Here is a 23,295-nt window from a genome sequence, read left to right on the forward strand (position 1 = left end):
TACCTCTAGGGAACTATATAAGATTTCACTTCCTCAGTGTGTAATTTTATGTTCTCAATATTTTGATATATGTTGTACTTTATACTATTATTTGCACATATGGTAATACAGACAGTCTTTTAAAATATAAATGACCAGATTCAGTGGCATTATTTGCAGAAAAATCTTCTCAAGGAGCAAAAGATAACCAAACCTGACTCCAGGATAATAGATGTAATACAGCAGTTGTTTTATTAAATTTATATATAATTCTCTACAATTGTGTTGGCAATATTGTGATGATAAATTACATCTTCTGTAACAAACACAATTTATCTTACACCTTTGACTTCTTTCCCCTGCTGTTAGCTTGCTAATCCATACCCAATGAGAATATATTCAACAAACCAGGCCTCTGAGCAGCTACAGAGAGCTACTGGTTGATTGGTGCAATTTGTCCATGTGTAATTTGTTTTTCTTCAGCAAATTTAAAGGATAAAGTATGTTTTTATTTTTTCCTTTAAAACATGGACAAAATTTCCACCTTCACACTGACATGGAGTACTGGGAGTGCTGTTGATCTGCAGTGAGTGCTGACAAGATTAGTGCGTGATATCTCATATTTGATCTGATGGCAATGGAATGGTGAGGTGGCCAGAGGATGGGTAGTGCTACGCAGTCTCTCCTGCAAGATGCTAAGCCAAGGATTTTAGGTGCTAGAGAGTGACACAGTTACTCTGTCAGTCCTTTTTGGGGTTGCAAAACTGAGACTGTAATGTTCGTGGTTGGCACCTGAAACAGCTGAATTGGCTTATAGGTGAGGCTGGCATTCAAGAACTGCTTTTGCCTTCTCTTTTGTATCTGCACAGAAGGATCAATAAACATGAGTGTAACAGCATTTCCAGTGTTAAATTTGCCATTGTGTACTTGCAGCTAATATAATGCTTTGTAGGATATAAAGTTACAATAATAATAATAAAACCAGCCCAAAACAGTAACAAGCTTTGTTATAAATTAGTTTTCTGTTAGTACTACCAAAATAAGTGGGGTTTAACAGTAATAGAAGTAAGAACTGCAAGCAATTTTTGGAAATTACATAGGAAGCTAAATAGAATAAAACTACCACAGTGTATCTGTGAAATCTGGCTGTAATGGGAATAAGGTTAAGTTCAATGAAGAATTTGCTCTCGAAATCCAAGACACAAGTAGCAATCCAGAAAGCTTGAATAAATGATCTTCTAAAAAAACTTCTGAAAGTTCTAGTTCCTTCACGTCTGAAGAAGTTGTCTGTTTCGTCTACTGAGCACCTCCCAGAACTCAGTACAGTTCAGAGGACAAAAATTGGGGTGAAATTCAGTGAGGAACCTGAGGGGGGAGAGAGAGAGAAGCTTAGTAGTACCTTAGATGAGAGGATATGGAGTAAAGAAATAGATTCTCCAGAAGCTCTGTTGAGCCTTAATTTCTAAGCTATGATGAAGATATTTTCACGTCCCCACTCTTTAGGAAGAATATCTTATTAAACATTGTGTCATTTTAGAACAAATATTTTTCCTGAGAAAGTAAATTACTGCTTTACAAGATGCATCGTGGCCTGTTGTCTTGGCTCCCAGTACTACTTAGCTTCTGCATTGTATGATGGTGTCTATTTTTGCCTTTCTAAATCTGCCACTCACCTTCATTATATCTTTCAGGGGCCCAGAAAAGAATACTCTGTGAAATCCATTTTTCCCACCCAAAGAGGCACAATAAGCTACAGACAAAAATTTGCCCACCAGCTGAGAACTACCAAATACACCTGTGCATACTTCCATTGTTAAGAAACCAACCCCACACCCTCTCAGTAAATGTGTGCTGTTATCTCTCCCTCCATAGAGAAGTTCTCTGGTGCTCTGTACTGCTGCTACTAAATTGCCAGCAGGAGAGAAAATAGTATTATGTTGCTGCAGTAGCTGCAACGTGGTTAAGGTTTTGATTACAAGGCTGATTTTCTTCCCAAGCGCTCTCCAAAGTGCCTAATAAAAGTTGTTTCAGCATCAAATTTGGCATGTGTGGTCTGTGACTAGCAGGATAGGAATATGTTTGATTGAATAACTAGGTGTCAATCAACCCAGTCATCATTACCTCCACAATTTCACTGCAAAACAAGTGTGTCATAGAAATCATAAATTATATTTATTAGAAAGGGCTTGGTGAGACATTCACTGAAGCAAAGGTGAACAGTTGGAAGTCAGGTTTTTAGAATTAGCGCATCGGATGAAAACCTGCTCATGAGGGAATCACTTCTTTTGAATCTGGAATAGGAAAATCTCACAGGCCATTTCACAGAATCCCAGAATCCCAAGGGTTGGAAGGGACCTCAAAAGATCATCTCGTCCAACCCCCCTGCAAGAGCAGGGTAACCTAGAGTACATCACACAGGAACTTGTCCAGGCAGGCCTTGAATATCTCCAACGTAGGAGACTCCACAACCCCCCCTGGGCAACCTGTTCCAGTGCTCTGTCACTCTTTCAGTAAAGAAGTTCTTCCTGATGTTAACGTGGAACCTCCTGTGCTCCAGTTTACACCCATTGCCCCTTGTCCTGTCACTGGATATCCACCCTGCCATGAATCTCAGGGACTGCCTATGGCTCACAGAGAGGTGAAATACCCAAAGCAGGAGGCACAGCAGGAAGCACTTTTGGTATGCTGCCTGTATTTCTGTATTTCCTAACAGAGGCTTCCTAAATTCCAAAGGGGTTAGTAAGTCCTGTGCTGTCAAGGTGTCCAGATCCTGTGTTACAAATGCGCCTATCTTGGAAAGAACAAAAATCCTTCTCCTTGGATTTTCCCAAACCCCCAAGGGCTTCTTCATAACTGTGATAGTATCAGGAGAAGTAATGGCTTTCTGGTCTGGCATGGCTGCATGTGCTGCCTTTCTCCTCACGTGTCTTATGAGCCCATCACTCGTCCCAGTGTGACAGAGCAGTGGGGAAGGTCAGAACATGGAGTTTGAGACCCACATCAAAAGCTCTGGCTCTTCAGGAGATCAAGGAAAGCAGAAAATAGTGTGAAACTTCCTTGGCTGTCCTCCAGCTATTTTCCAGTTGCTAGTAGTTGGTACTTCTGTGACCCTTTGCTCTTTTAATACTGCTTCTCTGAGCCATTTGCCTAAATTACCTTGCGATCTTCTCATCTTCTCTCTGCCTTAAACTTACAACAAGGGAATAAAGCCAATATAGAGGTTACCTCTGGATTTCTGCATTCATGGAGATTCACAGGCAGGGCAGTGAACTCTAAAGCAGATTTCTGAATTGCACAGGAGCAGAGGAATGAGATGTTACCCAGTTCCTACAAAGAAGGCATTTTATGTCATTGTGCCAGTGGCAGACACTTGGGAGCTCAGGCTAGGAAGCTGTGATTCATGTTCTAACTTTGTAAATGAGCAGTTCTTGATTGTTGTCGGTTGTTTTTTCCTTTTATCTTTTTAAATTGGTTTTTGTTTGGGGGGATGTTGGTTTTTATTTGTTTGGTTGGTTTTGGTGTGGTTTGTTTTTTTTTTCAGTGGAAACCCAAGCAATGTTTAGAGGCTGTGCTAATCCTTGACAAACTTGTATAACCCAAATGATTTGCATTCATTATTCTAATATTTGCCTTCAGAACTGAGAAGTCTTCTAATGGGTCAGTCTGTCAAGTAAGGACTGAATTATTGCATCCAGGTTTGTTCTTTCTTTTGCTTTATTACACTTTCATACAGCCCTTGGATCTGCTGTCTGACCTTCCACTTGTAATTATGAGTTTAATTAGCAGTGACTTAACTTTCAGCTTCATTTCTTGTTAACAAGCAGACTACATGCAGTTCAGTAGTTGCACAGATATTCAGAAACTCAGGTTTTGGAGAGCTTGTCTGACAAGATATTAAGAATCTCGAGGGAAAAAAATGATGTTAAAACAGTAGGCAATTTGCAAATTGGAGACTTTAAAGATTTCATCAAATTGATCCTTAACATTTGCACATGCTGTGGATGTTTTGAAAGGCATCTGTATATATGTACTCATGGACTGGATCCAAATGCATGTCATATTTGCCTTTAAGTACACACATGTTGTTTCTTGAGGTGTTCCTTATTTGCATCTTAGTCCCCAAGTTTCATGTGTTTTAGTGACAGCTGAAGCTGTACTGCAGCTTAGATGGGGTGACAGTCTGTCACTAGGACAACTTGAGTGCAAATTCTTATTTTGCAAGCTTTGTTTGATCTTGGCAAGCTTAGTCTCCTTTCTGTCTCAGTTCCCTTTCTATGTAACAGGGTAACAATTGTTTTTGCATCTTATGTGGCATGTTGTCAGTTTAACTGCTTTAAAGATGATAGCCAGAAATGACCATATTATAATAGCTCTGTAGGTATCAAAACAGATAGATCTTCCACGTTGCATACAAACCAGAAACAATCTAAAACTATTTTAAAATAATATTAGGAAAGTGTTCTGAAGATGCCAGCTTGAGGGAAATGAACAAAGGTTTCATCTGCTGTAGCTAAGTGAATTTGATAGGGTTGGGAGCAAGAAACTCACAGGAATCCCTCTGTATTTGCAGTGGTTTTGCCTTGAAATGTCTCATGTTTGAAAACAGCCTTTCTCTCGTTAATATCATATGTGCCTTTCTAAATGCGTCATTGGATTTTCTTCTGTTATGTTTAATTTGTGCTGTTTTGCAGTGTTTGTGCAGCACCTCAGGCGTGTTGGCAGGAGGCTTGTATGAATGAGCATGATAAAAAATAATTATCAGGATTATTACATAGGGCCTGTGAGCAAAAACTTCAGTCATTAAATAACTAGATTAAGTTCATCCATAAAAAATTAAGGTTAAAAATGAGTGTAAGAAAGATGCAAGTGAATGAGCAAGGACAAAAACTCAAGACTTTTTTTCTTTCCAGAGCATTCCCTGTTTAGACCACATCGAAGAAATTTGATAGGGAATACTCCGGAGCCTGTGCACCAGGGCAACAGTGCTTAAGGGCAGAGCTTGGCTCAGGCACAGGACAAGACACTATTGTTGCCAGTGCTAGAACCCCCATTGTCTATCTTTTCATTTCACTTTCACTGGTGGTGTTGCCCAGTGTGTGCTTCTGGGAAATCCAAGGCTTCAAAAAGTCTAGAGCCTTTTCAAATGCTTTCTGAATGCTGGCATATGCCTTTCAACCGTGGCTTAAAATGAAACCTAATTACTCCTATCTAATTGAGCAAGCAGGCAAGCAAATATTTCCTGAGGACATTTTTCTGGGAAAAAATGAGAATACACAGCTGAAAATCACTACATTCCATCTCTTCAGTTGCCATTATTAAAAAGGGTGGCATGTATTAGGGATCAATGGCAAACCAAGAGATCTGTGGTTCCACACCCTCTTCAACTCTACTCTTATGACATCTATATTGTAGCATCTCTTAATTTGTTCTTGTTACTGAGATGTTCTGTGACTTAAGTGCATTGAGGCATTAACATTCAGATGCACGAGCAGATTAGAGAAGAAAATTATTTGGATATGACGTTAGCAAAATCTACCATCTGTGCATGTAATAAAATGATTTTTTCATTATTTTTTTTCTTTTGCTTTGAAAGGCTAAAAATGTAGCAAGAGCCACAACCCTCATGGCAGCCCATTAAAATGTACAAGGATTAGTTCAGAGCTGAGATTTGATACACAGTCTCTTCTCAACTCAGACTGAGTCACCTTTTAAATCAGTTTTTCTCAAATTAATATATGTTGCTCACTGGCTGTCCATAGAGTAGTGTAGCTGTATGATTTCTGCATACGTTAAATATCATTGTCTCCTGAATTCAGCCTTCTTTGTTGTAGTATATAGTTTCTTTTTTTTACCAGGGTAGTACCTATGGCTTATTTTGTTGGGTTTTGTCTTCTGTGTGACTCCTAAGGGGTAAACAACACAAAATGTGGTAATAGATGATTTTTGCCCAACAGAGCATTTGTATTTATGTTGGTTTTCCCTAAAGAAGCTGATTTAACGTCTTATATGAACTGATAATACAATATAAAACAGGATATTAAAAAGGCAAAATAATTATTACTATAGCAATTCAAATAGGGATGGCCTTAAAGCTTCATTTTCACTCCTGCAAAAACTTCAATATTTGTTGCTATTGTTTCAAGTAGATATTTAACCTACAATGCAAAATTACCTATCTGCTTTTTGCGTGTTAACATACTATTCCGTGTGTTTGCCTGGCTATCTTTGATATTCTTTTGGACAGACAGATACTGTTACATGCTGTTATGGTAAATATCTTTGTATTTAAGTACTTTAACTACCAAAACCAACCAACCAAGGAAAAAAAATCAAAAACCTATAAAATTCCTTTTATTTTATACCATTTATCTGTGCTGGTCAGTCATTGGTGTAGTAGAGGATCCTATTATAAAAGTCATGCAGGTTTTGCTATTATAAGGTAATATAGTGCATAATTGCATTCACAGAACTACCAATAATGAGCATTTTAGTGCAGTAAGCTAATTCTTTTGAAACAATGAGATGAAGTTGAACGTAGGTGTACCTACTGGTATAAGGAAAAGTTGTACTTACTTGTTTACTTGCCATCAGCTCAGACAGGACATAAATGAGCTTCCAACTCTGCTAATCTGTTGCATATTTGGGGAAATGTTTCATTTACTCTTGTAAAATAAACCATCTTCTCATCTTGCACAGTTCCTCACCAACATCTCCACCTAAGTAGTGCTTCTGTCACTCACATACCATGGTTGTTCAGCACCAGAATTTCTCACCCACCTGGCAGCAAAAGTAATTTTCCCACCTTCTGTTCATTGCCATATATTCAATGTCAGCAGGCTGACTGTGACTGTAAGGAACATGCACTGAACTGTTTATTTCTTTAGATTGTTTTGGATGGAGGGAAGAGTTACAGTTCACAGTAATCTGTTTCATGTTGTACTGATTAAATGAGCCATAAATTAAGAAATCAGACTTTGTATGGGATAGCTGGGGTACAGGTATGTGTGTTTTCATCAGCTCTGTTGTGGGCAGAGGACTTCAGGAACTTCAGTTGAGGGATGACACAAACTGCTTTGTGCAGTAACATCTTAGAGCATATAAGCTATATTCATTGGCACTGAGGAGGATTTATTTTTAATTCTTTGATTTTTTTCTCCCATGTATTTCTAGTATGTAATTAGTCAAATAGATGCATTACTGTTTTATAATCAGAACAAAATGCTTTTGGTTTTCTAGGTCCTGAAAGAGCTCTTGCTGACATTATAACAGCTTTTTATAATTCATTCTTATAGTTCCTCATGTTAAGATAGTTTGCATCTGTGTCTTAAATATGGTTTCTTTCAGGAATTGCCAGCCCTTCTGTAGTCCTGCATTCTTTAAGTCAGTTTCACAAGAGACTTTCTCCTGGGGTTCCTGAAGTCTGTTGAGGTCTGGTCTTTTGAAATCCATTATTTTTAAGCTGTTAGTCTTTTTTTTCTTTTTTCCTTTTTCTTTTTTAATCTCTCAGGATAGTGAGCTCCATCATCTTGCAAACACTTTTAATATGGTCGCTTTTCTCTTTGACATTTTCATTCAAATCTAAAATAGCCACTTTATAAATGTCTCCATGATAGAAGATCATTTCTTTTCACACTTAAACTCTTAACATCTTAAATGATATATAGGATGGTATTTCATCTTCTGAAATAAAAGTTGTTCCAGTACATTCTCAAATGTTTATAAACCATTTATGCCACAAGGTGGAAAACTCTAAACTTACCAGTTAAAGAAAACGCTTTAAAAACTGATTATTTTCACAAAGAGATTTAGAAACTATTCCTGATGATGTAAAAAAACCCAACAAACCAACCAACCAAAACCAAAAAAACCCAAAAAGAAAACAAACAACCAACGAAACAAGAACAGCAAAACACACTTTCAATACATGCAGGTTATCAGTGTTTAGAGGGGAAAAAGAGCTGGGCATTCTTAGTTTCTCTGGAGACTGTGATGCTACTGTTTATTACCATAAATGCTTTCCTATTATTTCTTAGTTCTTGCACAGGGTTTTCTAGAGGGAAATTAAAATTTTCTGGAAATATTACTGTATTGCTAAGGGATGATTAAATGTGTTCTTTTCACTTCCTGGGCTGATCTGCCTTACTGAGCAATGTTCTCTTCTGCACACATGTCCCCATATAACAGAATACCGTTTCCAGACTCATCTGGAGATGAGTGAGAGAATGATGTTGCCTTAGAAAAGTTATTTTGATATAGCTGCCAAATTTCCATTAGAAGAAATGTAGTCATATGCACTAAAGTTGTTTGCCTTCTAAACTATTAAAACCAGCCTAGGAGAATAAGCCACTGATTTAATTGATTTATGAATAGTCATATCTATCTTAAAAAAGAATAGAAGTCAGAATAATGACTGTTTTTCTTTCATATGGCAGTAATACAGTTTCCAAACTCATATTTCAGGTTATGTAATTAGGCTACCCAATAAACTAATTAATCTCAATTTAAGAATCAGCTAGTTGGTTTTTATGCAGTGCTGTCAATGTTCCTAGCATGAGGCTCATTTTTTCAGGCAAGACTTGTGTTCAGGGTGAGGAGAGAGAGGCAAAAGGGTAAGGTCTCTTCTTCTGTTTACATCAGGATGAAATGGGGAAGTATACCCAATGCTTGCAGTCTTGGTCCACTGAGAAACAGGCAAATGGGCCTCCAGACTTTAAAATAAGGATATGTAATGCAGGCACTTTAGACATCAGGGATAACTGATGAATGTTGTATGTGCTTTCAGTATTAATGAAGAGCCCTATGTTTTGATTTCCCAGGAGTATCCAGCACATGTTCTAGCAATCAAGATGCCTCTTCAGAGTTCTTCTGTTTTCTTCTCTTTTTAATGTCAACATTGATAGCTTCTGCTTTACTCCCTGTCATAAGGGAAGGGTGTGAAGTTCTTTTCCAGCATCATTTTTACCTCTGACATATATATACCTGAGCCATGTGAATTCATCCAGCCCTTCTACCCTGGCTAGGAGACTGCTGACACTAGTGCAGGCACCAGCTTTCTGCACCGAAATCTCTATTCTTGCAGGATGCAACAGCTCCTGATAAATCAAAACTTAATAAGGAGTTGAGTAGGACCTTATCCCACACGTGGATTTCATAGACTTTAATGGAACTCCTCACAGTATAATGATATCATAACAGTCATTGTATAAAGTACCATTCGCCCTGAGTAAGGACTTTATAAGCCAGAACCAAGATAAGCCAAGCTTATCCGTCCCCACTCTATTTAATTAAAAAGCTATTCTTTGTCATCTGAAAGCAAAACAGAATGGCAGTGGCATCAGTACTTATAGCACTAGCTGAGAAGGAAAAAAGCAATTTCTTCCCTCTTGATCTTAATCATTAATCTTCATAGGATTTTTAGCTTCCAAATGTGTATGGTAAAGGACATCAGCGTAGCAAACAACTTAGAGTGCATCTGCATAAGTAATAGAGGTAGTTTGTTATTTTCATTATATGCAAAATTGTGTATCACTCGCCAGATGTGTTTGATTCTGACAATATGATTTTCATGCCAACTTTATGATATGTTTGATTTAGGTGATGTGACTAAAACCTGCTGTTGGGACTGAGTTGCTGTTAAACACCAGCTGCAGTTTTTATTTTAATTAATAATTTAAGGAGTAGAATACCTTGCTTTAATTAATGTGTTAATCCCTCAAGCTACTGCAAGAAAGGCTGGATGGCAAAGTGTTTTAAATGTTGAATCGAATATGGACTATGGACCCAGGCTAACCCAGATTTTTAGCAAGACTGATTATTGCAGGATGAGCAACAACTGCTCATAGCAATTGTCCCTTTCCAGGGTTTAACTGAATCTGCAAGCATCTTACAGATGTACTGTTGTGCTAAAGCCTTCCTTGATCTGTTCTGAAAATCTGTCCCATCATGTAGTAGTTTAAGCGTGGATCTCAGCACACAAATTAAAGCTCCAGCTTTTGACAAACTGGGCCTGCATCTTAAAAAAAGCCCCAACCCTTTAATGTGATTACTCAAAATGTCTCTTATTCAGTCTACTACTTTCCATTCTTAAACTGCAAACATGGTGGCCAAACTGGTACAGGAGAGACATGGACCTGTTGGAGAGGGTCCAGAGGAGTGCTGCAAATATGATCAGAGGGATGGAACACATCTCCTATGAGGAAATTCTGAGAGAGTCTGGGTTGTTCAGCATGGAGAGAAGACTTCGGGGAGACCTTATTGCAGCCTTTCAGTACTTAAAAGGGGCCTGTAAGAAAGATGGGGATAAAATCCTGACACAGGTTGCCTAGAGAGGTGGTGGATGCACCATCCCTGGAGACATTCCAGGCCAGGCTGGGGGTGGTTCTGAGTAACCTGATCTAGTCCAGGATGTCCCTGTTCATCACATGGGAGTTGGACCAAATGACCTTTGAGGGTCCTTTCTGGCCCAAACTAGTCTGTGTTTCTTTGAATATCCCTAGGATATGAATTTGTTAGAAATATGGAAAAAGAGGGTGGTGAAGAGAGGTCTTGTAAATATAAAGGAAGCCTTCTGATTTCTCTCCTTCAATTAAACATCAGATAAATTCATATGCAACCATAAGTGCTCAGATATTTGAGAAACTCCATCCAGAGATCACAAAGTATGGGTTGCCAGTGAATCCAGCTTTGAAATGCAAATCCCTGGAAATTACATTCCATTTCTGCCTTTACTAATGGAGTTATTTGTTATGCTATTGTTTGCTTTTGAAGATATTTTCAAGAAAAGTAATCATATCTTCTACTGTAAGGACCATCATGGTCTCTTTACCATAGGATAATGCGGAAAATCTGGGACATCCAGAAAGAAAAAATTCCAAATAAGTGACAAAAACAAACCCCAACCCCTAGTTAATGGAAAAATAAGCAAGCTAAGTGACTTCTGCTTTTATTGCCTGGAGGATGTTTGGAGAACACAGGGTTGGAAGTATAGTTAGAAACACTGGGCTGGCAATCGGGAGATGTTTAGCTTATTTCTAGCTGTTTAACAGATTTCTTTACGTGCAGTGCTGGACCAGAGCCAGTGTCAGCTCTAGGCAAAATGAACTTCTACAATCCAGCAACAAGTCAAGACATACTTGTGCAGATCATTGCAGATGATTGGAGCTGCCAAGGTGGTCCTGAGGGCATCATTCAGAAACAGCAATGCATAGAAATAACCAGAGGTCTAATTTTGTTTACGGAAGAACCTGTTTTACTGATGATGATGAGAATCCACTTTGATTTTTGGATCCACATTTGAGTCTTACAGCCAGGAAAAATACAGTCTTTTTTTGAAAATGGGCATGTTTCCTAAACAAACCACTGGAAGACATTAAGGTGTTCTATGAGCAATAGGACATATCCTAGTTGTATGGATTTTTGTCCTACATTCCCCACACTTTGACTTTAGCAAAAAAGCTGCAGATTAGTGTGAGATCAGTAAAGCAAAAGTGCGATTTCAGGTGATGGTAATAGAACATATTTCTACTGCATCTTAGGCTCTGAGAAAGTACACAAAGCCTAAAAATGTTTTGCCAATACAAAGTGAGTAGCTAGTAATTAATTACTATTAAAATCGTAAACATGACAGTGTTTCATTTATTAATAGCTCAATAGTCTTTGCATTTCAGTGGGTATACATATTGATTGTTCCCTTCCTTTAAAACTTAATTATGTAGTAGCTCTGCAGGAACAGAGTCCCACTGAAAACAATCTGCAGTGAAATCACTGCAGTATCAGGAGTTTAGAAGACAGTTACGTTTTCTTGTCTTTCCCTTTGCATGTAGGAACTGAGGCTATTGGAAGCTGTTTCAAATAAATGAAATAATTGTGGAAGCTGTAAAAGTTCTGTGTTTACAGTATTTTGTGCATATATTACTTGGCTATTTTGTTTTGCCTTTTTTATTACTGTTTATACCTTTGTCTCCTACCCTGGAAACCCTTGAGCATATGCTTTTGTGTGCATGAATAGCCTCACTGATCTCAGCAGTTCTGGTCTACCTGTTAGGTATGCTAGGTACCCTAAGAAAGGAAATTTCTTTGAGGCAAGCAGGAGAGAGAAGGTCCTGATCTTATCCTGGAAGGGTGACAGAACTGTTGCCATGACATGTGACACAAGAGACATGTAGCAAATTCCCTGCTCCTGTGGCAGAAATAAAGCTGGTTTTAGCTTCCTTGACCCAGTAAATCCATAACTGAATGTTATATTTTGCTTTTGGTTGCACCTAATATAAGGCAATGAGTCCCAATCAAAGTCTCATAGATGGCACCACACTGGCAGCACTGACCAGTATCATCCTGAAAACAGGTGCTTCAGTGCCATTACCTGCTGAAGAGTTCCATCACTTTAACTATAGTAAAAATATGTGGTTGACATGGCAACGTGTTCTGTGACACATACCAATTGATTGGTTTCTCTACTGCAGGGAAGTCCCTGCTTCTTTGAAATCACGAGTAACAGCTGTTCCCACTCCACTGATGATTACAAGCACATACATAGCCCTGACTGTCTGCACTGTTTGTCTCCTTCTGTGATTTGGAAATGTTTAGTCCTGCTGTGAGGTCTGCAACTCCATTGATTCAGTGTAGTTTTAATCTGTTGATGCTTATGGCTTCCCTCATAGAAACTCCAATGAGGCTTTTTCTGTTAAGGGCTGTGTTTAAAGTGGATGCTATTTTTCATGGACAGCTGATGAAACAAGTTTAATATAAACTATAGAATGATATATTTGCTGGTGAAGGACTTGGTCCTACAAAGTGTATACTAAGCATCCAAGGACTGCTGCCAATTTCTACTGGCTTACCACTGTCACTAAAGCTTTTGTTTAGTGAATTTGCTGAAGAAACCTGTTGCTCTGCACAGCACTGCATAGAATTAAGAGCATTTAAAGTGACTTGATTTGCAGTGAAATAGAACAATGCAGGATTTGATCGTGTGACTACAGAGAAGTTGGCCATTTAAGGACTGATTTAGGAGCTCAGCTTGATTATTCATAATTTCAATGAAAACCAGAGATGCATATATTAAAACCATGGACCTAATTCTTCTGAAGTTTAAGGTTGTTAGATGTGGAGATAAACTTGCTTTCCTTTTAATATTCTCTATATGAAGACTATTGTCATTCCAAGAGTACTTTGAACTTCGCCTAAGAGTAATCTTTAAATTGGACCATCTTTTAGTTTATGATTCTTACATCCAGTTTAACACACACTAGTAACATTCCTATATGGTCCTGGAACAAATGTTGCAAATTCATAGAATCTGCCATAATATTTACTACTTTTTTAGTGGGTATTTACTTTATATGCTCACAGGTGCTAAAGATAGGTCAATTCTAATGCTATCTCATTATTCAGCTAATATATTGCTCTTTCCAGTATAACTGAAGGTTTACTAAGCGTTGGTTGCATTAGTGTTTAGGGGCACTGCTGTTGTTTTTTCTGTTTTTAAGTAGACTTGTGCTTTCATAGTTTGGGTTGATTAAGACAGTGAAACTTTTCATGTAAGTCTCTGAATCAATGATACTATCATCCCCTAGTGGCAATTTATATCCATAACAGATGGATTTATGTTGTCTTATTTTTTCCCCTGGTCTTCAAGCAGTTAAACTATTCAATTCAGGTAGACTAGTTCTAGAGAATGTCTGTGCATGGCAGTTTGGACTCAGTTTCGGATGTCTTAAGACATACTCTGTCCATTCATAAATTTTATTTAACAGGGAGATCCAAAGCCTCAGAATTGTTCATCTGTGAATTACAGAGTAAGGCTCCAGTCCTTTGCCTTGCTGCTTTAAAAGTGGATATTGAAAATAGACAGGACTGAGGTCAGGATTCAGGTTCTGAACGGAAGGATCTTCCACTCATGTATAAATTATCCATACCACCACACTACAACCCACAACCTTGATTCAGCTTTGCAGACTGCTTTCTTGCTTGAGGACATGTACAAATGAGAAGCTGATCTGCAAAGCTTGCTTGGTTTACAAGTCCATCTCTCAGTGGATGAACTGATGTTGTCACCAACACTAAATGCTATTTTCTCATTCATTCTCATTGTCTTGGCAAATACATACATGGAGGAAGTAGTTCTGAGCAATGTTATGTTTTTAAATGTGGAATGTGTTTCTGAAGATCACAGTAGGCAGAATTCTCTTTCAGCTCTTTCAACTCATTATTTTCCATGGGTGATAATTTTATCAAAAAAGCTCTCTTTGGAAGGGATTTTATATTCTAGGTCTCAGCTTGTAGGCCTTTCTTGGGCTTATACTGGTGGCATAACATGTCAAATCAATTCAGATACTTTAATTTTTACTTAGAAGTTTAGTGGGTTTACTTTTTCCCAATATGCAAAGCATGTATTTCACTCTCATATATCCTGTTGAGGATACACTTATAGCTAGGAACTGCCTTTATATTTAATTCTGTAGATGTCATTGGGGGAAAAAAAAAAGAAAAAAGAAAAAAAGTGTAGAATAAAGTAGTTTCAAGGTATTTAAAACTTTGAAATTTAGGACTTGTACCATACATTTTATGAATGCATTTCTAAGCTTTCATTTAGGCAGAGAAGCTTAAAAAGTCTCACCATCTCCGGGACATTCTATCTTGGTGGCAGCCATCACCTAAAATATTATGCTGCATTGAGCAAAAATGTCAGGGCACTGGCTTCCTTAGGTAAAAGAACATAGCTTTCTGTGCCAAATATGAAAAAGGCAGGAAATTTATTTTACTGTCTCTATGACTTAGGGATTAATATTAAGAAAATTAATTAATTTTAGTTAAAAGGAATTATTTATTTCTTATTGTTTGACAAAACATGTACTGCTGTGGAGGAAGAGGTTACTCTGAAGTGTACTCACAGCATGGAAGAATGAGGGTGAAGTGCTGGTCACTACTTTGTCTAATCTTAGGCTTTACTAATGTTAATGGTATACGTGCAGATGAACAAACAGTAGCCAAGCATGAAAAATCTTGCATATTTTTAAAAGAATAGTGTGGGTTCAGAAACAGTGAATTATTATTTTTCCATAAGCACTAGCAGACTAGAAAATTCCCCAGCTTTATAGTGTCAGAACACAGGCAGTTGTGAAGGTTAAGGAGAAACTACCTCTAAATCAAGGAGCTGTCAGGATTTTCCCATTATGTTTTTTCCAGGGCTGAAGCCAAGATTAAGTGCTACGTTTATCACTGTGATGTAAAAGACTATCGCTGAATGATTGTGGTGCCAGCCAATTGGCCTGTTTACAGTAGTAGAATTTAAACACAAGTCCAGATGTGCAGCTTGCTACAAGCTTTTTAAAAAATGAACAGTAAGGATGAAGAAAATCTCAATAAGCAAGTTTGGGATTTTTTTTGCCTTTTTTCCTTGATCCTTTAAGAACTTTTAATTAAAACAAAAATAAAAGTTACTATAAAAAAATCAAATTCACTATTGTTTTTTAAATTTAGAAATGACAGAAACCTGTTTCCTTTTATTTTTTTAAATACTTTGATCATGTCTGATGATCCTGATGACTTAAGATGGGTTAATTGATCAGCAGTTACCTCAAAGCACATAGTAACAGGTTTAGTCTGTCACTTAGATGTGACACTTTTCATATTATCCATCCAGAAAGTCTTGGGTTTATAGCAGTTCCAGTATAACATAGAATCATAGAATCATAGAATAGTTAGGATTGGAAAGGACCTCAAGATCATCTAGTCATATAAGCCTATAGTGGCAGCATATTTTTAGTCTATATGTCTACAGCTACATGAGTCTTTTACTGGAAGAGAACATCTCCAAAAAGTGCAACTTAATCAGTATAGTTATTCTAGCAACTTTTTCTAGTGGTCTAATTATAAATGCCAGCACAGCTATTGCCTGTTTATTCTGCAGCATATGGTTTATGTCAATATGTTTCAAAAAACAATAAAACAAGCAGAGAGTCCATTTTTCAGTTGACTCTACAGGATGTAATTGCAACTCCATTGGAAATTATGTATCAATTGTTGCATTTATCTAGCAGGCAGAATTACACGTGTTAAATATTTTGGCTGGTAATACAGTTTTAAAAGATGCTCTTTTTGTTTAGATTGATCGCAGATACATTTGCTTAAATGAATGGGTTTACATGTACTTGTCTATTACAGCAATCACACAGTGGATGTATTTATCTATAAACTGAAGTTCACTTCCTGTAACTGTAAGTGAGGAACATCAGCTTTTTCTGCTTTACTAGCTTTATCTTTAATCACACTTACAGAGAGCCCTTAATGGGTTGTGAGATCCAATAACTGAGGTGGTAAGGTTAATGGGACATCTTGTTATGCTACACAATTTTGTTGCAAATTATTCTATATATTAATGCTTGAAACCTTTGTTATAGTAAAGTAAGGCAAGAATTTGAGTGACTAAAGAAGGTGGATCCAGCTAATGGCTGGTTGCAAAAATAAAGCTTAAGAACCCTGAGAGCATCTGCTTTTAGAGAATGACACAATTATAAAATACAACCAGTATCGGAAATGTAGCAGTGAATGATTTTGCCTTGTAGTAGCTTATCGGAGTTAAAATAACTATGTTTAAAAACTGCACACGTCCTTATCTTAATTCACCCTGTAAAAGCCAGGAGATACTAATCTCCATTCAGTATCTTTTATACATGTCACTGTACATGCCATGTCCACATCTTACCGCCTCTCTATCCGTGGAGATACTGAGAAATGCCACCACTTTCAGTACAGAAATATATGGAGATATTTTTTTATACAGAGTAAGAATTGTGGTCTAGACCATTCCCTGTCAGAATAATTTCTGAGATAGGTTTTTGGCAAGTGGTCCATTTGGTAAAGGCATAAGGTTATTTTCTCACTGAAACAATCAACATCCATCTGAACTTCTGCTGCAGTAACTGCTCTCAAGCTTGGTTACTTACTGTGTCCCTCACTGTATCCTTTGACAACCATCTGTTTCTCTCATAGGATATTTCTAATGTTAGTGCAGTATGGAGCATTTCCTGTGTCTGTGGCTATTCTTACAGTGTATCAAGTAAGGTACTGCAAGAAAGGCACACGTAAACCTTAAGACATGCAATACTCCACATTATCTCTTCCAAGGAAATTCTGCCAGCAAAGGGGCAGTAGTTGCCTTATCACAGAGGCAAAGGTTGTGCTTCCCTCCCTGCCATCAGTACTGATTATCTGTTTATTGCAAAGCATTTGATATAAAGCCTGTATTTACTCACTGTGCCCTGTGATGCTTAGCGAATTGAAGAAATTGTGCTTTTCTGTGATCAAAAAGCAACATGTACTGTGCTTTTGTGCATTTTATACTGTCAATAAAATGTAATTTAGCTGAGCAAAAAATACTGTCAATAAAGAACAATTTAACTAAAAGAAAAGGCATATTCCTGACAAAAAAATCTTCCACAGCAGAAGCAGAATTGATCCAGAAAATACTGACATTATTAAAAATGCAGGTTTAGTTACTTGTTTTTAATATCCAAACACTCATGGTCAGACTTTAAAAAACAGTATAACAGCATGAGCAGTAGGCATTTGTAAAGTTGTTATCAGTTGAAAGATCTGTTAAAAAACAGCTAAAAGGTTTCTGCTTCTACCAAAAATGCCCTCGTACACACGCCAAAATCCATACACCAAACCTGGTGTGAAAAAGGTTGCCACAGAAACCCTCCTGTGTGTACTGAGTATCTTTCTGCACCATTTGTACAAAGAATAGACAGAAATGTGTCTTTAATAGGCAGATTGTCCATTCCCAGGATGTAAGCAATTCCGTGGGATATGATGAAACTTATTTGAAAGAATAAAGACAGAGCTAAATGCAGCATGTAATCATTTTTGATCGAGACTAGAGGAAAAATGGTCCTGTTCAATGAAATGTACAGGAAACATTTAGGAGAACAGAATTTAACTTTCAGGATTGTTAAACAAAGAGAGAAATAAAACTGTCACAGAGTCTTTCATTTTCCATTAGAATTTTGGATTTCCAGCAAACTTCTGGGTGCTCATTCTGTACTTTACCAAAGTACTATGTACACAGCTAAAGAAATCAGAAGGTTTGGGGCTTGATGTAACTCCCAGAGTTAGCCCAAATCCACAAATGTGCAATGTATACAGAGAAAAACTGTTCACACAGTCTTACTTAAAGCTGCTTAACAGCTTAAAATGATAAAAAGTCCTTAACACAATTTAAGAACTTAAACCACTTAAACAGTTCGAAGCAGCTTGTGAGGTTGAAGAGTTCTGGCTGGGGTGAGAAAGTCATCCCTGCTGAGCTGCAGCCCTGAGGACAGAGCTGGCCAGCACAGGGGCCCTTTTGGAGCCAGATTTGGGAGGCCTGGATGTGACATGATGGAGAAGAAGGAGGAGTTTTCTACATATTTTTATATAGTGTTGTGTATATGCCCAGATTGCTTTGCTTTAAATAGTGTTGGAGGGGGTTTTATGTGGGTGTGTAATCAGTGGCATCCTTGTGGTGAGACAGGGAAGAGAGTGTACTGCCTATTGTATGGAAAACAGTTTCAGCTCATGGGCCAAGTGAAGGCTCCTCAGTAGCATTGTGAAGAAACCTTCTGCAAGGCAAAATGCTTTGCTTTTGTGGCTCCAGGAGCTGGAGGCAGGTGGGAGGTGGCATGAGTTGGCCTTTCACGTGTTCTGAGGATCTTTTTTCCTATAAGATTGTTTTGGAGAGAAAGAAGTGTGAGGAGTAGAGAGGGTTGCTTCAGTTTGACTGGTCTCAAACAGTGTTAGTCTGTTGGTCATATCAGAAGCATGTTGCGTTATTACGTGAAGTTATACATTATAAAATGCAAAGTAAACCAGTTTGGTTTATTTTGAGACTGAGATGCAGTTTGGACCCTGTATGTGGTGGTCAGTGGTTGAGTGTGTGCTTGTGTGTGTGTGTATGCTCAGATTAAAAAGATGGTGGCACTTCACAGAAGTGATACTTGAGGACATAGGAAGGAGGCAGAGACTGGGAATCATGTACAAAGGTGGATGCTGCTTCTGGTGCCAATGATTCCACCTTACATGTGTTGAAACTTAGCCTGGTTTTCATTGATGCAGGCAGTGATTTACACCTTTCTGTGCAGAAAAGGCTGTAAACCTGGAGTGAATTACATTCTATACAATTTGAAAATAAATGGTGCATTCACAGCCACTCAGGTTGAGGCCCATTTACACTTCCAGAGTGGTATGATGAGTAAATGAAAGTTAGGCCTGAATGTGAATGAAAAATGCCTGTTTTACCAGAGGCTGTGAAAAGAGAGAGGGAGAGAGAGAAAAAGAGAGAGAGTCAGTGGAATTTGGAAACGAGACTTTTGTTTGTTTGTTTGAAACATCTGTATTGATTTGGAGTCAGATGGAGTATTGGTGTAACTGCAAACTAATTCCACTGAATTCTGCAAGGTATTTCTAGTGATGCTGATGGGGCTGGAAGTTTGCATTTATTAACTGATGATTTCTTGTGCTCAAGTAAGTCTGTTTTGCACTATGTTACTGTGAAACTTAGTATTGTAATATTTAACGTGAATGTTATCTGTCTAAAAAAGTCTTTACTGAGCTAAGAAAGAGCTTAGGTATAGTTAAATTAATATAGTATCAATACAATTACATTACTCCTTTGCTTTCTTTTATGATGAGAAAAGAGATATGCAAATGTTACTCAGTGGGGGTAAGTGATTTTTGACTAATGACATAGTAATCATTTATTGAATGAAATCTTGGTAATGTACTACATAATACTAATACCTCAATATTGCTTGAATTTCAGAACATTTCAGGATCTGTCCAAACAAATGGATATATCTTACGGTACAGTCAGGGATTCAGCAGTGTATGAATACTTTAAAGCAAAAGGGACCAACCCTTTGGAGCAGGATAACACATTTGCTGAACTGTGGAGGACTATCAGTAAGAATAATGGAGCAGATAATTGTGTATCCAACCCTTCTGAAGGCATCAGAAAGGTAAAAGTGAATCACAGGGGGGTTCATTTAATTTTCGTGCTGTATTAATGTTGTTTGCATACAGTTAATAATGCTCAGTCACAGGAAAGCAATTGTATAGTCATTAAACCCAGAAAAAAATCCCTATCTAAAGTTCCTTCTAGTAACCCAATGGCAGGTTAGAATCATATTTTGGGGTCATGGTTTTGAATGTAAGTACTTTAGTTCTACCTAAATCTTCAGTATGTAAGTCCTTCTTTGGATCTGGCTACAAGGTTCCTCAGTTTCTTGAGAGCTCTGATAATACCATTTTGAATGCTGTTCTTTACATTATACAGGTACCAACTCCTGTCCTTTGCTCATTACAGTGGTTTTGGGTTTTTTTCTGAGGTGGTGGATTGAGCTTACTGGAAACAAGAATCAAGGGATTCACCGAACACAGAATTATTTCTCCTAGAACAGAATGTTAATGCAATGTACTTTTCTGTTTATTCTAAACTTTAAAAACTGAACTCACATGTTGCTGTGCTCTCACATGCTCTCTTCACCATGCTTTTATTTCTCTAAGGTATGACCACACACTTATTCTGTAAGCCTACTGTCATTTATTACAGCTAGATTTGCCTAAGCCAGAAATATAACTCTAGATTGGCAGGCTTTTCAGAGTACTAATTGTATTGTCTGTATGGGACTGGCAGCTCCATCCTATCTATGTGATAATAACTTCTCATACTAAGTTTGATTTCAATATTGTAGGATGATTTTTATGTAACTTGATCGGCTCATTCAATTAATGTCAACAATAACCAAATCTACTTCAGTCCCCAGAACTGACCAAGGCTGCTGTTTGATTAGACACCTGCATAAATTTGGTTTAATGTTTCATAACATTGTCAACTAAATTCATGTGTAGTCTAAATGTTGCTCTTCCTAGCTCACTGAGCTCTTTGAATTGAGACAAGTTTTTCATGTCAAATATTACAGCTAGAAACTGTTTTTTCTAAAGGAGAATTGATGATGGCCAAGGAAATGGGATTTCCCATCCAGAAACACATCCTGCTGCATGAAAAAAGAAGTAAATGTGCCTTAAAAATGTGTTTTATAAGAAATCTAAAATCTCTCTAGCATAAAAAGATTTTTCTCAGCCATTTTTCTGAATGAGGACTTGCCTGACACAATGCAAAAAAAATAAAACAAACAAACAAAATAAACCCACCACTATTATCCTTTCTCCCTTCCTTCTTCTTTACTTTTTCTTCAGACAGCATCACAGTTCAGCTTCAGTTACAAAGAGAGCACTGCTGCTTTAATGCAAAACAAGAGACTGCTGCTTATTTATGGTACAGGCAAGCATTTCAGATATTTGTCTCTATTCCATTTACCTCTCTCCATCTCCTGGAGATTTTCCTGCTCCCTTTGACTGCCTAAAAACAAAAGGATAATAGTGGAACAAAGTCCTGAAAGCTTTTGTAGCATTTGGTTGCCATGGCAGAGGTCTCTCTTCAGACACAACACAGTCCCTGTAGCCACAATGACTATCTCCCATTGTCAAGGCACAGCTTCTGTAACACTGGCAGAGCTATGGAAAGGGCATTAATGCACTGCAAAGTCACATAAGTAACAGAAGGATGTTTCAGAGCTGAGGGGGCAAGTTGTTTTTGTCATACACTCATGGCAGTTGAAAGTGGTCATTGAAGATGGAAAACATGCTATTCATTAATGTCTCTGCATAGCATAGTAGGGAGGTTACCAGACAAATCACTGCTCCATACAAAATGCTATTTTGCCACTTGAGTTTTCTGGTACTATAAAAGATGAAGATTGACTAATGCTGTCATATAGAAAGTTTCTTTCTGGGTCAAGCTACAGACAGGATCTCCAAGAAGCATGCAGTAAGTAGCTCCTGCCATCTTATCCCAGGTGGACACTGGTACTGGAAGTGCACACATTTCTAAGCCTTTTGTAAATCTCAGCAAACTCTTTGCATAATACCCACTGGCTATCAGTTCTTCAGGGCAGTTATTAATTACTATAAGATATGTAATAGCCTGTGACTTTTTTTTACTGTGGTCAGCCATATTTTGCTTTGAAAGACGAAGTAATATGACCCTTATGTAATCCTATATATATATATATATATATCTTATACATATATACAAAATCTAAGAGAATTAAACTGTTACTGTTGTATTTTTAAAGGCTTTGCTTTGGTGGAGACTGTTCTCCTGTCCAATCAATTTGGTGCCAAAATTTCTCTGAATCCTTTCTTTTCTTCCTGTGCATTGCTTTTAATGGAAAGTGATCAAAATCGAGTACAGTGCGAAAGGTGAATGTATCATTGATTTAGGGAACGACACAGTAAGAGTTTATTCCTTCATTTTGCTTCCTTCAGAAGATTCTATCCCTTACTGAACTCTAAACCTTAAATCAGAGCATTTCTTATTGAACAGTCACCTCTGTTCATTTTAATCTGGAAAGTAAAAGTAATTTAAAAAGTTCAATTAATAAGATTTTTTAAATAATTTATTGTGTACAACAAATTTTATATTGTGAATTATGGTTGCTCATCCATATGCTTTCAGGAGTCCTCAAAATTTTCTCCATTTCTTGACCCCTTTGGAGTAAAAGCAAATGCCTCCTTAAACCTGAATATATTACATCCTTCAGTGGCTCCGTAGTTATATTAATTTTAAAATCATTTGAACAGGATTAAATGACATGTTTTTGATTTTATTAGAACTGTGTTGCTTCTCTTAAAACACTTATTTATAGCTAGTAAATGTTATCCAAGCAGTTTTTTAACTTCCTCACTAATCCCAATGTAAAGGTTGCTTTTTGATATTTCTGTAGTACCAGCTATATATTGGGATCAGTTGCAGTGACACTCTGTTCTGACTGTAAATTAATCATGAATGTTGCATTATACTGGCACTTTAGTGTGGTAGCTTCAGAAGTTTTAGATAAATCACACACCATTGATCAATGTGAAATTCATCCTTTTTTCAAGTTATTATTTTTACCATGCTTTCTTTGAAAGAATCCATCATTTTACCATCAGTAAGTCAGAACCCTTTGAACGATACTCTTCCATCTCCCCCCATGTTGAAGAGTGACAATATGAGGTTGCTTACACCTAAGTATTACTGTTATTTTTGTGGTCCTTATTATATCTAGTAACCAATTTTCCCATGCCTTTTATTTTCTATTTAATGATTGTAAACAAGAAATATATTTCATATAAGTTTTGCGTATGGGGTTCTTCTATTCTTAAATCTGCTATCTTAAACCCCTTCATCCAAAGATAAATCTGGTGACTTTGGTGTAAATCACCATAGTTGTT

The 23,295-nt window shown here is 37.4% G+C and overlaps 1 protein-coding gene across 1 annotated transcript in view; it reads left to right on the forward strand.

The window, feature by feature from the left end:
• Positions 1-23,295, forward strand: part of GRID1 (glutamate ionotropic receptor delta type subunit 1) — a 519,712-nt gene that overhangs the window by 475,316 nt on the left and 21,101 nt on the right. Inside the window, exon 13 of the mRNA XM_034062148.1 lies at positions 19,781-19,976. Within this exon, the coding sequence (XP_033918039.1) occupies positions 19,781-19,976 (196 nt within the window). The remainder of the gene's footprint in view (positions 1-19,780; positions 19,977-23,295) is intronic.

The sequence above is a fragment of the Melopsittacus undulatus genome, chromosome 4 (assembly GCF_012275295.1).
Source record: "Melopsittacus undulatus isolate bMelUnd1 chromosome 4, bMelUnd1.mat.Z, whole genome shotgun sequence".
Classification (NCBI taxonomy): domain Eukaryota; kingdom Metazoa; phylum Chordata; class Aves; order Psittaciformes; family Psittaculidae; genus Melopsittacus; species Melopsittacus undulatus.